The 14,175-nt window shown below is 42.7% G+C and overlaps 1 protein-coding gene across 2 annotated transcripts in view; it reads right to left on the bottom strand.

Moving 5' to 3' along the window:
- Positions 1-9,863: 9,863 nt before the first annotated feature.
- NDUFAF6 (NADH:ubiquinone oxidoreductase complex assembly factor 6) overlaps positions 9,864-14,175 on the bottom strand; it is a 111,251-nt gene continuing 106,939 nt past the window's right edge. For both annotated transcript variants that reach the window (XM_029591737.1, XM_029591738.1), the window contains exon 9: positions 9,864-10,011. In XM_029591737.1, coding sequence (XP_029447597.1) covers positions 9,883-10,011 — 129 coding nt within the window. In that variant the 3' untranslated portion in view covers positions 9,864-9,882. The remainder of the gene's footprint in view (positions 10,012-14,175) is intronic.

Raw genomic sequence — 14,175 nt, 5'->3', positions numbered from 1 at the left:
CCGAGAGACCCTTTGAGGCCCACCTAAGTTCAAGCAGCCCGGGTCCCTATGGGCTGCACCCGGGTGGACCGCGGGCTTCCAGTGGTGAAGCTTATCCTAGCCTCTGTCTCCTCCTGTGGTCCGCCCCCTGGGGGCAGGTGCTTCCTGGTCCCTACCAGGAAGCCGTTCTCCACTGCTCCAGGATAAGGGTTCACCTCCAAGCGCAACAGTTAAGATGGTGAGACGGACAATGAAATGCCAAGAAAAAATTAGGGAAGCTAACCAAATTGATAGTGCAGTAAAAATGGGAGATTTCAATTACCCCAGTGTTGACTGGGTAAATATATCATCTGCAAATTTGATTACCTCACTCGTCGTATTTCTTTCCAGATCATTTATAAATATATTGAAAAGTATGGGTCCCAATACAGATCCCTGAGGCACTCCACTGCCCACTCCCTTCCACTGAGAAAATTGTCCATTTAATCCTACTCTCTGTTTCCTCTCTTTTAGCCAGTTTGCAATCCACGAAAGGACATCACCGCCTATCCCATGACTTTTTACTTTTCCTAGAAGTCTCTCATGAGGAACTTCGTCGACCGGCGACCGCCTTCTGAAAATCAAAATACATAGCATCTACAGGTTAACCTTTTTCTACATGTTTATTAACTCCTTCAAAATTAAACTCTGGAATTTGTTGCCAGAAGATGTGGTTAGTGCAGTTAGTATAGCTGTGTTTAAAAAAGGATTGGATAAGTTCTTGGAGGAGAAGTCCATTACCTGCTATTAATTAAGTTGACTTAGATAATAACCACCGCTCTTACTAGCAACGGTAACATGGAATAGACTTAGTTTTTGGGTACTTGCCAGGTTCTTATGGCCTGGATTGGCCACTGTTGGAAACAGGATGCTGGGCTTGATGGACCCTTGTGGTCTGACCCAGTATGGCATGTTCTTATGTAAAAAAGTGAAGCAGATTTGTGAGGCAAGATTTGCCTTGGGTAAAGCCATGCTGACTTTGTTCCATTAAACCATATCTTTCTATATGTTCTGTGATTTTGATATTTAGCACACTTTCCACTATTTTTCCTGGCACTTACATAGAAACATATAGAAACATAGAAATGACGGCAGAAGAAGATCAAACGGCCCATCCAGTCTGCCCAGCAAGCCACGCAGTTCATCCATTTATTTATTTATTTATTTTTCCCCCCACCCTTTTTCTCCCTCCCACCCATCACTATTGGCTTCCAGCACCCTCCGGCCCCAACTCCCTTCCACCCCTCCACCATACAGAGAGCAGCGCCGTATCCGCATCCCAGTGAACATCCAGCTCAATCAGGGGTAGCAACCGCCGCAACAAGCAGGCCACACCCCTGCCCCATACTCTTACCCACCCCTGCTTTGTTTGTTTCTTGTTTTTGTTTTTTTGGAGATGGCAGCCCTCTGTGAAGGTGGAACCCCAACTACTGGCCACTGGCATCCCGCTCCGTGAATGCCTCTGTGGCTACTGCCGCTCCGTGTAGTGTTTTGCTGCCTCCTCTTTATTTACGCCCACTAGACTTGATGGATCCACAGTGTTTATCCCACACCCCTTTGAAGTCCTTCACAGTTTTAGACTTCACCACTTCCTCCGGAAGGGCATTCCAGGCATCCACCACCCTTTCCGTGAAGAAATACTTCCTGACATTGGTTCTTAGTCTTCCTCCCTGGAGCCTCAGCTCGTGACCTCCGGTTCTGCTGATTTTTTTCCCGACGGAAAAGGTTTGTCGTTGTCTTTGGATCATTAAAGTTTTTTAAGTATCTGAAAGCCTGAATCATATCACCCCTGCTCCTCCTTTCCTCCAGGGTGTACATATTTAGATTCTTCAATCTCTCCTCGTATGTCATCCGATGAAGATCCTCCACCTTCCTGGTCGCCCTTCTCTGTACCGCTTCCATCTTGTCTTTGTCTCTTTGTAGATACGGTCTCCAGAACCGAACACAGTACTCCAGGTGAGGCCTCACAAAGGACCTGTACAAGGGAATAATCACTTCCCTTTTCTTACTCGATATTCCTCTCTCTATGCAGCCCAGCATTCTTCTGGCTTTTGCTATCGCCTTGTCGCATTGTTTCGCAGACTTCATATCATTAGACACTATCACCCCAAGGTCCCTCTCCTGCTCCGTGCACATCAGCCTTTCCCCCCCCCCCCCATCGAATACACTTACATAGAAACATAGAAATGACAGCAGAAAAAGACCAATCGGCCCCTCTAGTCTGCCCAGCAAGCTCCCACACTTATTTTCCCATACTTATTTGTTTCATCAACCACTAAGTTCAGGGCCCTTGTTGGTAACTGTTTGATTCAAATTTCCTGCCATCCCCTGTCATTGATGCAGAGAGTAATGTTGGAGTTGCATCAAAGGTGAGCATAAGGCTTAATGGTTAAGGGTAGTAACCGCCACATCAAGTTACCCCGATGCTTGTTTACCGACTGAACAGATCACTGCCTTGTTGCATATTGTCTGAATGTAAATCCTGTTTTCCACATTTCCCCCTGCCATAGAAGCAGAGAGCAATGCTGTATATACATTCAAAGTGATGTAGCAGGCTTAATTAGTTTAGGGTAGTAACCGCTGTAAGAAGCAAGCTACCCCCACGCTTATTTGTTTACCCAGATTGTGAAGTTCAGTCCTTATTGATTGTTATCTGAATGCAACTCCTCTTTTCCACATTTCCCCTTGCCGTTGAAGCAGAGAGCAATGTTGGAGTTGCATTAACTATGCGAAGGCTGAAGAACTCAAGTCAGGCTAACTGGTCTGTAGTTTCCCGGATCACCCCTGGAGCCCTTTTTAAATATTGGAGTTACATTAGTACCCTCCAGTCTTCAGGTACAATGGATTTTAATGATAGGTTACAAATTTTTACTAATAGGTCTGAAATTTCATTTTTTAGTTCCTTCAGAACCCTGGGGTACCATCCGGTCCAGGTGATTTACTACTCTTCAGTTTGTCAATCAGGCCTACCACATCTTCTAGGTTCACCGTGATTTAGTTCAGTCCATCTGAATCATTACCCATGAAAACCTTCTCTGGTATGGGTATTTCTCCAACATCCTCTTCAGTAAACACTGAAGCAAAGAAATAATTTAATCTTTTCGCGATGGCCTTATCTTCTCTAAGTCCCCTTTAACCCCTCGATCATCTAACGGTCCAACTGACTCTCTCACAGGCTTTCTGCTTCGGATATATTTTAAAAAGTTTTTACTGTGAGTTCTTGCCTCTCTGGTCAACTTCTTTTCAAATTTTTTCTTAGCCAGTCTTATCAATGTCTTACATTTAACTTGCCAGCGCTTATGCATTACCCTATTTTCTTCTGTTGGATCCTTCTTCCAGAATGAAGATCTTTTGGCTAAAATAGCTTCTTTCACCTCCCCTTTTAACCATATCGGTAATCATTTTGCCTTCCTTCTACCTTTCTTAATGTGTGAAATACATCTAGACTGTGCTTCTAGGATGGTATTTTTTTTTAACAATGACCACACCCTCTTGCACACTTTTTACCTTTGTAGCTGCTCCTTTCAGGTTTTTTTTTTAACTATTTTTCTCATTTTATCAGTTTCCCTTTTGAAAATTTAGCACGAGAGCCATGGATTTGCTTACTGTCCCCCTTCCAGTCATTAATTCAAATTTGATCATACTATGATCACTATTGCCAAGCGGCCCCACCACCGTTACCTTGCTCACCAAATCCTGTGCTCCTCTGAGAATTAGATCTAAAATTGCTCCCTCACTTGTCGGTTCCTGAACTAATTGTTCCATAAAACTGTCATTTATTCCATCCAGGAACTTTATCTCTCTAGTCTGTCCCGATGATACATTTACCCAGTCAACACTGGGGTAATTGAAATCTCCCATTTTTATCGCACTACCAATTTGGCTAGCTTCCCTAATTTCTCTTGGCATTTCACTGTCTGTCTCACCATCTTGACTGTTGCGCTTGGAGGTGGACCCTTGTCCTGGAGCAGTGGAGAACGGTTCCCTGGTAGGGACCAAGAAGTACCTGCCCGCAGGGGGCGGACCATAGGAGGAGACAGAGGCTAGGATGAGCTTCACCACTGGAAGTCTGCGGTCCCCCCGAGTGCAACCCATAGGGACCCGGGCCGCTTGGACTTAGGTAGGCCTCGCAGGGTCTCCCGGCGCAATAGCAGAGAGGTGTGCCCATGAGCAGCAAGGGAGCGCGGTCGGACTCTAAGCTGTAGGTCTGGAGGAGCAAGGAGACCAGTACAGCGTAGGCGATGACAAGGCAAGGGACAAACCAGAATCAGGAGACATGATCAATGGCAGCTGGGGTCAGAATCCGAGGATCAGTCCGAGGAGTAGTCAACGAAGCAGGGGTCAGGTTCCAGAGGTCAGATGAGGTCACAAGGCAGGCAGAGGTCAGGATCCAGGCAGTGAACAGAATGGTCAAGGAGCAGGCTGAAGTCAGTACCAGAGAGACCGAGGATACTACCTTGGGAGAAGGACAGACAGACGCTGGAACAGAAGGATGCTGGAACACTAGGATGCTGGAACAAGGCTGGAAGATTGTGTGAATGCAGAGGCAAACAAGTACCCTTATAGTACCGACCCAATTGCCAAGGCAAGGAAGTGCAGGCAGGGACTTCCTTATATCGTACGTTCAATCAGGGCGTGCCGCGGAGCTAGGACCCGCCCCATGCCCTACAAGAGGCCGGGCGGTCCGCACGCGTAGGGGTGTGGCCAACGCCCATCCGCGCATGCAGGGGCGTGGCCAACGCCACAGGGGGCGCCGAACTCCAGTGTGAGGCGTGGTGCACAGTGGAAGGCCCGGCAACCGCCGCCATGGGACGCCGAGGCCTGGAGGAGCTCGCAGCTGCCCCTGGGGAGGCCGACCTGTGACCTGCAGAAGAGCTAGCGAGGAGAGCAGGTTTTCAGGGTTACGCACGTTACCTTTTGAAAATCTGCCCCACAGCATCCATAAATCGTATTAAAACTATAATTGTTCAATAGCAATTTATACAAGAAACCTAGTCCAGAAATGCCTGCTGAAAAACCCAAGATTTTATAGAAATATGACAGCAGAAAAAGACTGGATGGCCCATCCAGTCTGCCCATCTGTCCAATTAATTTAGCATTATAATTCTCATCACTTCCTTAGAGATACCTTGTATTTATCCCATGCTTTCTTGAATTCAGATACTGTTTTTGTCTCCACCACTTCCACTGGGAGGCTGTTCCACACATACATCACCCTTTCTGTAAAGAAATATTTCCTAAGATTACTCCTGAGTCTACCCTCTTTCAACCTCATCTCATGACCTCTTTCTAGCGCCTCCTTTCCATTGAAAAGGGCTTACCACCTGTGCATGGAAACCTTTGACATATCTGAATGTGCTATCATATCTCCCCCATCTTGTCTTTCCTCTAGGGTATACATGGCTTCTAGGAAAAGTAAAAAGTCATGGGATAGGTGGCGATGTCCTTTCGTGGATTGCAAACTGGCTAAAAGACAGGAAACAGAGAGTAGGAATAAATGGACAATTTTCTCAGTGGAAGGGAGTGGACAGTGGAGTGCCTCAGGGATCTGTATTGGGACCCTTACTTTTCAATATATTTATAAATGATCTGGAAAGAAATACGACGAGTGAGATAATCAAATTTGCAGATGACACAAAATTGTTCAGAGTAGTTAAATCACAAGCAGATTGTGATAAATTGCAGGAAGACCTTGTGAGACTGGAAAATTGGGCATCCAAATGGCAGATGAAATTTAATGTGAATAAGTGCAAGGTGATGCATATAGGGAAAAATAACCCATGCTATAATTACACAATGTTGGGTTCCATATTAGGTGCTACAACCCAAGAAAGAGATCAAGGCGTCATAGTGGATAACACATTGAAATTGTCAGTTCAGTGTGCTGCGGCAGTCAAAAAAGCAAACAGAATGTTGGGAATTATTAGAAAGGGAATGGTGAATAAAACGGAAAATGTCATAATGCCTCTGTATCGCTCCATGGTGCGACCGCACCTTGAATATTGTGTACAATTCTGGTCGCCGCATCTCAAAAAAGATATAATTGCGATGGAGAACGTACAGAGAAGGGCTACCAAAATGATAAGGGGAATAGGACAGCTCCCCTATGAGCAAAGACTAACAAGGTTAGGACTTTTCAGCTTGGAGAAGAGACGGCTGAGGGGGGATATGATAGAGATGTTTAAAAATATGAGAGGTCTAGAACAGGTAGATGTGAATCGGTTATTTACTCTTTCGGATAGTAGAAAGACTAGGGGGCACTCCATGAAGTTAGCATGGGGCACATTTAAAACTAATCGGAGAAAGTTCTTTTTTACTCAACGCACAATTAAACTCTGGAATTTGTTGCCAGAGGATGTGGTTAGTGCAGTTAGTATAGCTGTGTTTAAAAAAGGATTGGATAAGTTCTTGGAGGAGAAGTCCATTACCTGCTATTAAGTTCTCTTAGAGAATAGCCACTGCCATTAGCAATGGTAACATGGAATAGACTTAGTTTTTGGGTACTTGCCAGGTTCTTATGGCCTGGATTGGCCACTGTTGGAAACAGGATGCTGGGCTTGATGGACCCTTGGTCTGACCCAGTATGGCATTTTCTTATGTTCTTATGTTTAGATCTTTAAGTCTATCCTCATCACTTTAAAATGAATACCACTGACCATTTTACTAGCCACCATCTGGAGCGACTCCCTTCTGTTTATATCCTTTTGAAGGTGCAGTTTCCAGAATTGTACACAGTATTCCAAGTGAGGTCGCACCAGGGACTTATACAGGGGCAACATCACCTCCCTTTTTCTGCTGACCATTCCTCTCCCTATGCAGCCAAGCATCTTTATGACTTTTACCGTCACTTTATCCACCTGTTAGGCCACCTTAGGATTGTCAGATACAGTTACCCCAAGATCCAGTGTTTCTTTTGTGCTTAAAATTTCACCTCCAATATTGTACCTTTCTCTTGGGTTTTTGCATCCAAAATGCATTACTCTGCATTTTTTAGCATTAAATCTTAGCTGCCAGACCTTAGACCATTCCTTGATCTTCGCTAGATTCCTCCTCATGTTTTCCACTCCTTCCTGGCTGTCCTCCCTGTTATAGATTTTGGTATTTATAAATCATCTAAATCCTATAAAATCAGTTAAAAACGAAATCTATTTTGTTAGTAAATTCCATAGATATGAGGCAGGTGTGGATGAAAGTCACAAGTTTCACATTCTTAGGGTGTTCCTATATAGGGAATGTAATGCTTTGAAAGGATTGCAGAAAAGCATATCTATTATAGCTAGTACAAGAGGAAATCTCTCTCAGGCACTGTGCCAAACAAAAGAAGGAAGCAGGCTTGCCTGACTGACTGATTGCTCAACACAGGATGTAATAGGCCCTGATAATAGCAAAGTGAGCAGTATCAATATCTGCAAGTTGTCTCTCTGTATACCATGTCTCTCTGTACACATTATGCCTATGAACCTGTCCTGTACAAGGTCTCTGTATATAGAACCATGAGAAAATTGTTCGATTTGCAGAAAAATAACGGAATTGAGCAAAGAAAACAGCTGGACAATGTGGTCAGGAAGATGCCCATACTTGGTATTCCAGTCCCATGCACGAGACCACTTTTATAGTCAGCATCTAGCAGCAATTAAGTGCCTTAATTGGGGTTCTAGTTCTGTATACAACAAATCTATAATATCCCTCTTTCCACCCACATGAGGGAGAAGTATAAAGAGCAGCAGACACAGAACACAAAAGCAAACAATGATTGAGGCCATCCTGATCATGAAATTCCTAGTGAAGAGCAAGAGATCAATTGATTAATATGAGATTTCCTTATCTTTCGGGTAGCCAAGCAAAGCACAATTGTGTTTTTGCGAGCTGGTTACCCAAGAATGCCATTTTGGGTTGGTCTGTCAGAAATTAAGCCCTGGGAAAAAAAAAGAGTTTGAAACTTGTGAGCTGTAGTGCTTTTCAAGGCCTTGACAACTGGCACTACTGCACATAAGTTTCAAACTTGTGCTTTTGCTCTGCAATGTCTGCCTCACGGTGTCAAACCCTTCTCCTCCTGTTCCCTATAGAAGAGGAGGGGAGGGATAACAGGAAGGAAAGGTGAGTACAGTGGCTGTCTGCTCCAGTCTCACCCTCTCGACCCTTCTTCCCTGCAGGCTGCCTGAAGGCGAGGGGCTCTGCAGAACACTCCCTGCTGCTCCACCTCTTAAATCTGAGAAAAAAGTAGTGGAATTTGCATTCCAAGTTGCTCCCCCACAAATTAAGCCCTGCTGAGACGTATGCTATTTGATTTAAATCAGTCAGATAATCCGTAACTGTAATAATTCCTTACAAACCCTTGAATGCAATACTTTTTTTTTTTATAATATTTCGTGCTTCATCTAAAGAAGACTCATATATAATAAACTCACATCCAAGGTTACTAGATAAACAACCTCCAAATTTCCTGTAAACTCCAAAAATAAACTGATAAAATGTGTGGTCTCATATGAAGGATCAGGTCTGTGAAACAAAACGTTTAAAAAAAAAAAAAATCCAATCCCAAAACAGAGTCATTTGCAGAGACAATAAATCTTACAAGCAGATTAACACGTGTGTTATGAATTTTTGGAAGAGTGAATAAAGTTGATACGCTCTAATTAATCATATTCAAAAATGAATGCTCTTGATTAATCAATACCACTCATTTAAAGCTGCTTGTTCAATTTGAAGAATCAGAATTTGTAAACCTTTAGTTGGATCTTAAGTCAACCTCCTATAACAGTTGACATTTGTTCATGTATTTCAGATATGTAATTAATTCTAGTTTGAATAACTATTGCACCACCTTTATCTGCTCTTTTAATAACTCTACAGATGTTTTAAGATATATCAATAAGAGCCTTCCTTCACAAGTCAAATTTGGTAAAACTTTCTAATTTTTAGCTTCAAAATTTTCAACATCTTTCAACACCATTTCCCTAAAAGTAAACAGTGCTGGATCTAAAGATCCTGGCAGAACCCAGTTTACTAAAATTTATGAATCGACAGATGCGCGAGACTCTAGGCAATTTACAATAAGAACATACATAATCGTTTAAAAATACTATACCCTACAATTTAAAAAAAATGATAAAACAATCACATAATAATTGATATATTTCAAACAACTAACGTACCATAGTTCTCCAAAGAATGATTTGAAAAAAATAAATTCAATAGTAGAGTTCTCCCTTTGTCAATATGACAGGTTGAGGATTATAAAGCCTTTAGGAAGCTTTTAAAGCTCATTTATTCTGGAAAGCTTTTGCTGCAGATGAATGAGGATGCATCGATGCTTTTAATATTTTTGTCATTTTAACTGGTTTGTTTGTAATGTTTATATGGAAACCATATTTTATGTTTTCTTGGAATCCGCTTAGAACAGGAGCTGGCAATAGGCAGAATACAAATTCTTGTAAATAAATAAGTAAACCTTCCAGACCTGCTCAGAATTGAAACCTATTTTGTGGAACAGATGGAAAATACGATAGACTTTTAGATAAGATGGAAAATTTTAAAAAGGACTCGGCAAAATTTTATATTCGTTTGTTTAAGATAGAAAAAATGAACACAACTACTGATGGGCACTGCAGAATGCTAGTTGAAATAATCCAGCTAATATTGCTGATTTAATCGGCTATTGTTAATAGTCTTCTCGTGTGAAGATAAATAGTATTATTCGACTCTACCCCTCTGGACATGGCAGATTTACTTAAGAATATGTTTTAAAGCATAGCAATACAAAATAATTTCATTAAAAAAGAGCATTGTTTAAGGAACAACCTATAAAATAGCTCAGAACAAATAAAAAAAAGTTACAGTCAGAATAAGAAATTAAATAATCTTTTAATATGTTTTTTTCCACATCTGAATATACATATACAACGGAAGCAATGTGTTCTTCTTCTGGAGGCTGGGATGGAATATATTGAAGTCTACGTTTCTGATTTTATTTAAATAGCCGTCTAAGACAACCTGGAAAAGAAAACAAATACTAAGTCAGTAATATTCACAGGCATACTTTTCCTTTTTGGGTTAGCAGTGGTTCCTAAATTGGGGATCTGGATCCGCTCAGTCCTGCCAGGCTTACAGATGGTAACAATACAATATATAGAAAGAAACCACACAAGAGTGAAAAAAATAAATGCAAAAGACGTGATTCCACCCAAATAAGAAATGTAAATTGATTAAACATATATAGAAATACTTTGCTTGGCGAGAACTCATAAAAAAAAAAAAAAGCACTAAGACTGCACCATAAGAAACGGTATCCTCTGTCTTATAAACGGAAAGGGTCATTCTTTTGCTGATCTACGCTGGACCATCCTTGAACATGTTCAAGTCCCCCCTAGAGGGGGGTGACATAAATGCAATTTTAACCAGTCGTGAGCAGTTCTGGATTTTTTTTTTTTTATTTCAACACAGTGGCTCCAGATAGACTTAACAAAAAAAATTGAATGGCATTTATTGTGATTTTGGTTGTGACTTCTTTTCAGATTTTACTCATTTTTTTAGTCAAATAAGTTTTTGATTGACATCACATTTCCCGCCAAAGTCCCTTTAAAATGGCACTTGACAGCAGCAATCAGCCTGTTGAAAAAAAACCAAACACACCACAGGAGTGAGTGCTGTTCATTGAAACTATGTCCTGATTTTTCAGCAAACTTGTAAATTTTTATTTGAGAATTTTTTCATGGACCTGTTTTTTACATCATTTCCGAGTTTACACAATGGGGCAGATTTTTAAAAATTATGTGTGCGCGTACTTTTGTTCGCGCAACCGGCGCAAACAAAAGTACGCTGGATTTTAAAAGATGTGTGTGTAGTCACGCGTATCTTTTAAAATCCAGGGTCGGCGCACGCAAGGCTGCGCAAAATCGGCAGCCTGTGCGCGCTGAGTCGCACAGCCTGCCTCCGTTCCCTCCGAGGCCACTCCAAAATCGGAGTGGCCTCGGAGGGAACTTTCTTTCCGGCGCTCCCACCTTCCCTTTCCTTCTCCTAACTAACCCGCCACCGGCCCTAACTAATTCCCCCCCTACCTTTATTTCAAAAGTTACGCCTGCCCAAGGCAGGCGTAACTTGCGCTCACCGGGCTGGCTGCCGGCGTGCCATGTTCCGGTCCGGGGGCTGGTCCGGAGGCTGCGGCCATGTCCCCAGAATGCCCCTGGGCCAGAACCACAGCTGTGGCCCCACCCCAGAACGCCCCTGATGACACGCCGGCCGCGACACGCCCCCGACATGCCGTCCCGGGGCTTGCGCGCGCTGCCGAGCCTATGCAAGATAGGCTCGGCGCGTGCAGGGGGTGGAAGGGGCAGCTTTTCGGGGGTTACAGGCATATCTTACGCAGATAACCCTTTGAAAATCTGCCCCAATATGTAAGAAGTGTTTCTAATGTTTTTTCTGCCCGTGTATAAGTAGCAATGTTTGCCGATTTTATATTTTGCTCCAGGCATATATGTTTTGTTGAACACTGGTTTTCTGCTTACCCACCGGGTGCCGATCTTAACCCCTGAAGCAGAATTAATTTTTAAATGCTGCAGCATCGGGTGTATTTTGGGTTCAGCAGACAATTCAAGAGACAGTGCTCAACAGTGTCTTGTACATTTCAAAGGACATTTACCAAGCCCATTTCTCTACTGAAGTCTTAATATAAGTTTATTTGTTTCTTTGCTTTCATTATTAAGAAGCTAAAAGTTTGTGCACCTTAAACTGCATTATAAAATATTAAAATATATATATATATAAGACTGGACTCTGCCTGGACCAAGGATTATAAATATAATATAGGCACCTTTCAGTGTATCAGACAGAGGACACCGTTTCTTATGGTGCAATCTTAGGCCTGGATTTATCAAAATGCAGTAAGTACCGCATGCGATAGCAAAAGGGACGTGTTTTATGCTAATATAGTATTTATCGCAATTTGCGCTAATTACCTGTGCGAAGAGCTAAGTTAGTGCAAATTGCGATACCATTTCAGATTCTGCGAAAAGTGCCAGACCTGTTGTATTTCCTGCATTCAACCACTGGGGGACCATTTTTAATGATCCCAGACACGAGAGAGAGAGAGAGACTGGCCATAATATCATGGCCCATAGGCAGGTATTTGAATCCCTATGGTAGGCCCACCTAGTAACTCGAGGTGGGGTTTAGGTATGAGTGTAGGGGGTTAGGGACCACTTTGACATTCTACGTGACACCTACGAACAGAACAGTGGTCTCTTGTGAAGATTTGCTGGCCTTCGGAGTGAGGAAACTCACTCCAAGATGAGATTTGGGCAAGGTTCTCTCAACCTAGCTTGATGTTACCCAGGTAGAGAGTCCACAAATGGGTCTTGAACAGAAAAGGAAGACTGTAGACTTGTATTTATTTGCAAATATTTGATATTTTACCTACACCAAGCTGGTGTAGGTACTAAGCATACATGGGAATTTCCAAGGAGGATATACTGAGAGGAGGAAGACTGAACAGGGATTAAGGTGGTTAAATAAAGGCGCCAGGAAGTATCTTAGTAGAAGGCACTACTAGATTTGTAGGGAGCAAGGGGATGGAATATGCCCTATGATGGGTGTATTGGTAAAGGCTCACCCCTGGTGCAGGGGGAGTACAGCTAAACAAGGGAGATCCAGGGGGTAGAAGGATTACAGTTAAGTGAACAAGTTCCAGTAGCCAAGTGATAAGAGGAAGTTCTTTGCTGTTGTCTGGACACCACTGTCAGTCTTTGAGGTGAGTTTAAGAAAGCTAAGGAAAGGCTTGCGTGTACAGCCTAGGCTTTACTTTTTTTTTTAAGGTAAGGTAAGCAGCATCAAGATGAAGGGATACTGGCACTTTATTCCAATGTTTTGGGCAGAATACACAGAGGATGGTGTAAGTCAGTCTTGCATAAGCCTGGTGGGAGAAGAGGAGGGCCGATTGGGAGGAGCGAAGTTCTTTTGAAGGAGTGGAGGACAGCAGAAATTGGGTGAGAGTCCAGGACAGAGGTTTTGTACATTACACTATAAATTATTTCTCATCTACCTGGTTCTCTCAAAACCAAAACTGTGCATTATCTAACTGAAATAAGCCTTTTTCAGAGAAAAAATGCTGTCGAGCAAGAGGGACAGGCTCAGGAGCGACATCAGAAAATTCTTCTTCAAGGAGAGGCTGGTAGATTCACAGAGCAGCCTTCCAGAGGAGCTGGTGCAGGCAGAAACAGTAACGGAATTCAATAAAGCAACAGAGAAACACAGAGGATCCTTAGTTATTAAGAAGTGAAAGGAAAGTGAGAGATCAACAAGGAGTCTATGGCATTGCACCAGCAATGAAACTAGACTGAAGAAATGGGCCTTATTGGCCTTATCTGTCATCATATCCTCTGTTTCTCTTAAAGACCGCAATCTAAGAATCTTCTTAGTTAAACAGGGGCGAATGTACAGCCAGCATCTTCATCTCTTGGATAAAGCAGTTTGGTATCTTATCTCAACACTCCTGCATTAGCAGATACAGGGTTCATGCACAGAGTCAAAGACAACTTAATTGGTAGAAAACAGACTCTCATTTAACATTCACTTAGAAAGATAAAGCAGAGTTGCTTACCTAAAACAAGTATTCTCAGAAGACAGCAAGATATTAGTCCTAACACATGGATGACATCATTAGATGGAGCCCGACACAGTAAACTTATGTCAAAGGTTCTAGAACTTTGACTGAGCCTCATTGAGCATGCGTAGCATGCATTATAGCATGCAGCCACACAGAGTTCCCTTCAGTTTTATAATATAAAAATAAATAATAAAAATAAAAAAGGAGAAGAACCCTATGTACTGGAAACCCAACTCTGCAGGGTGGCAGGTTAGCTTCCTGAGAACTAACATCCTGCTGTCCTCAGAGGACACCTGTTACAGGTAAGCAACTCTGCTTTCTATGAGGGCAAGTAGGATGGTAGTCCACACACATGGCTGAATCCCTAGCTATAGGCTGCCCCCAAGAGAAAAGGGGACCAACAAAACATCCAAAATATTAACCAACGGGCACAACAACTGGTTTTGTTGGTAATGTGGAGGGGGTAGCCTGAACACAAACAATGGGCTCTATGCGGAAACAGAGTTCGGTTCTACACCTCAAACAAGTTCTGAAGAACAGACTGGCTATATCTACTG

This window comes from Rhinatrema bivittatum, chromosome 2 (assembly GCF_901001135.1).
Source record: "Rhinatrema bivittatum chromosome 2, aRhiBiv1.1, whole genome shotgun sequence".
In the NCBI taxonomy this organism is placed as follows: Eukaryota; Metazoa; Chordata; class Amphibia; order Gymnophiona; family Rhinatrematidae; genus Rhinatrema; species Rhinatrema bivittatum.
The sequence above is the reverse complement of the archived record's forward strand: the minus strand, read 5'-3'. Positions and strand labels throughout refer to the sequence as shown.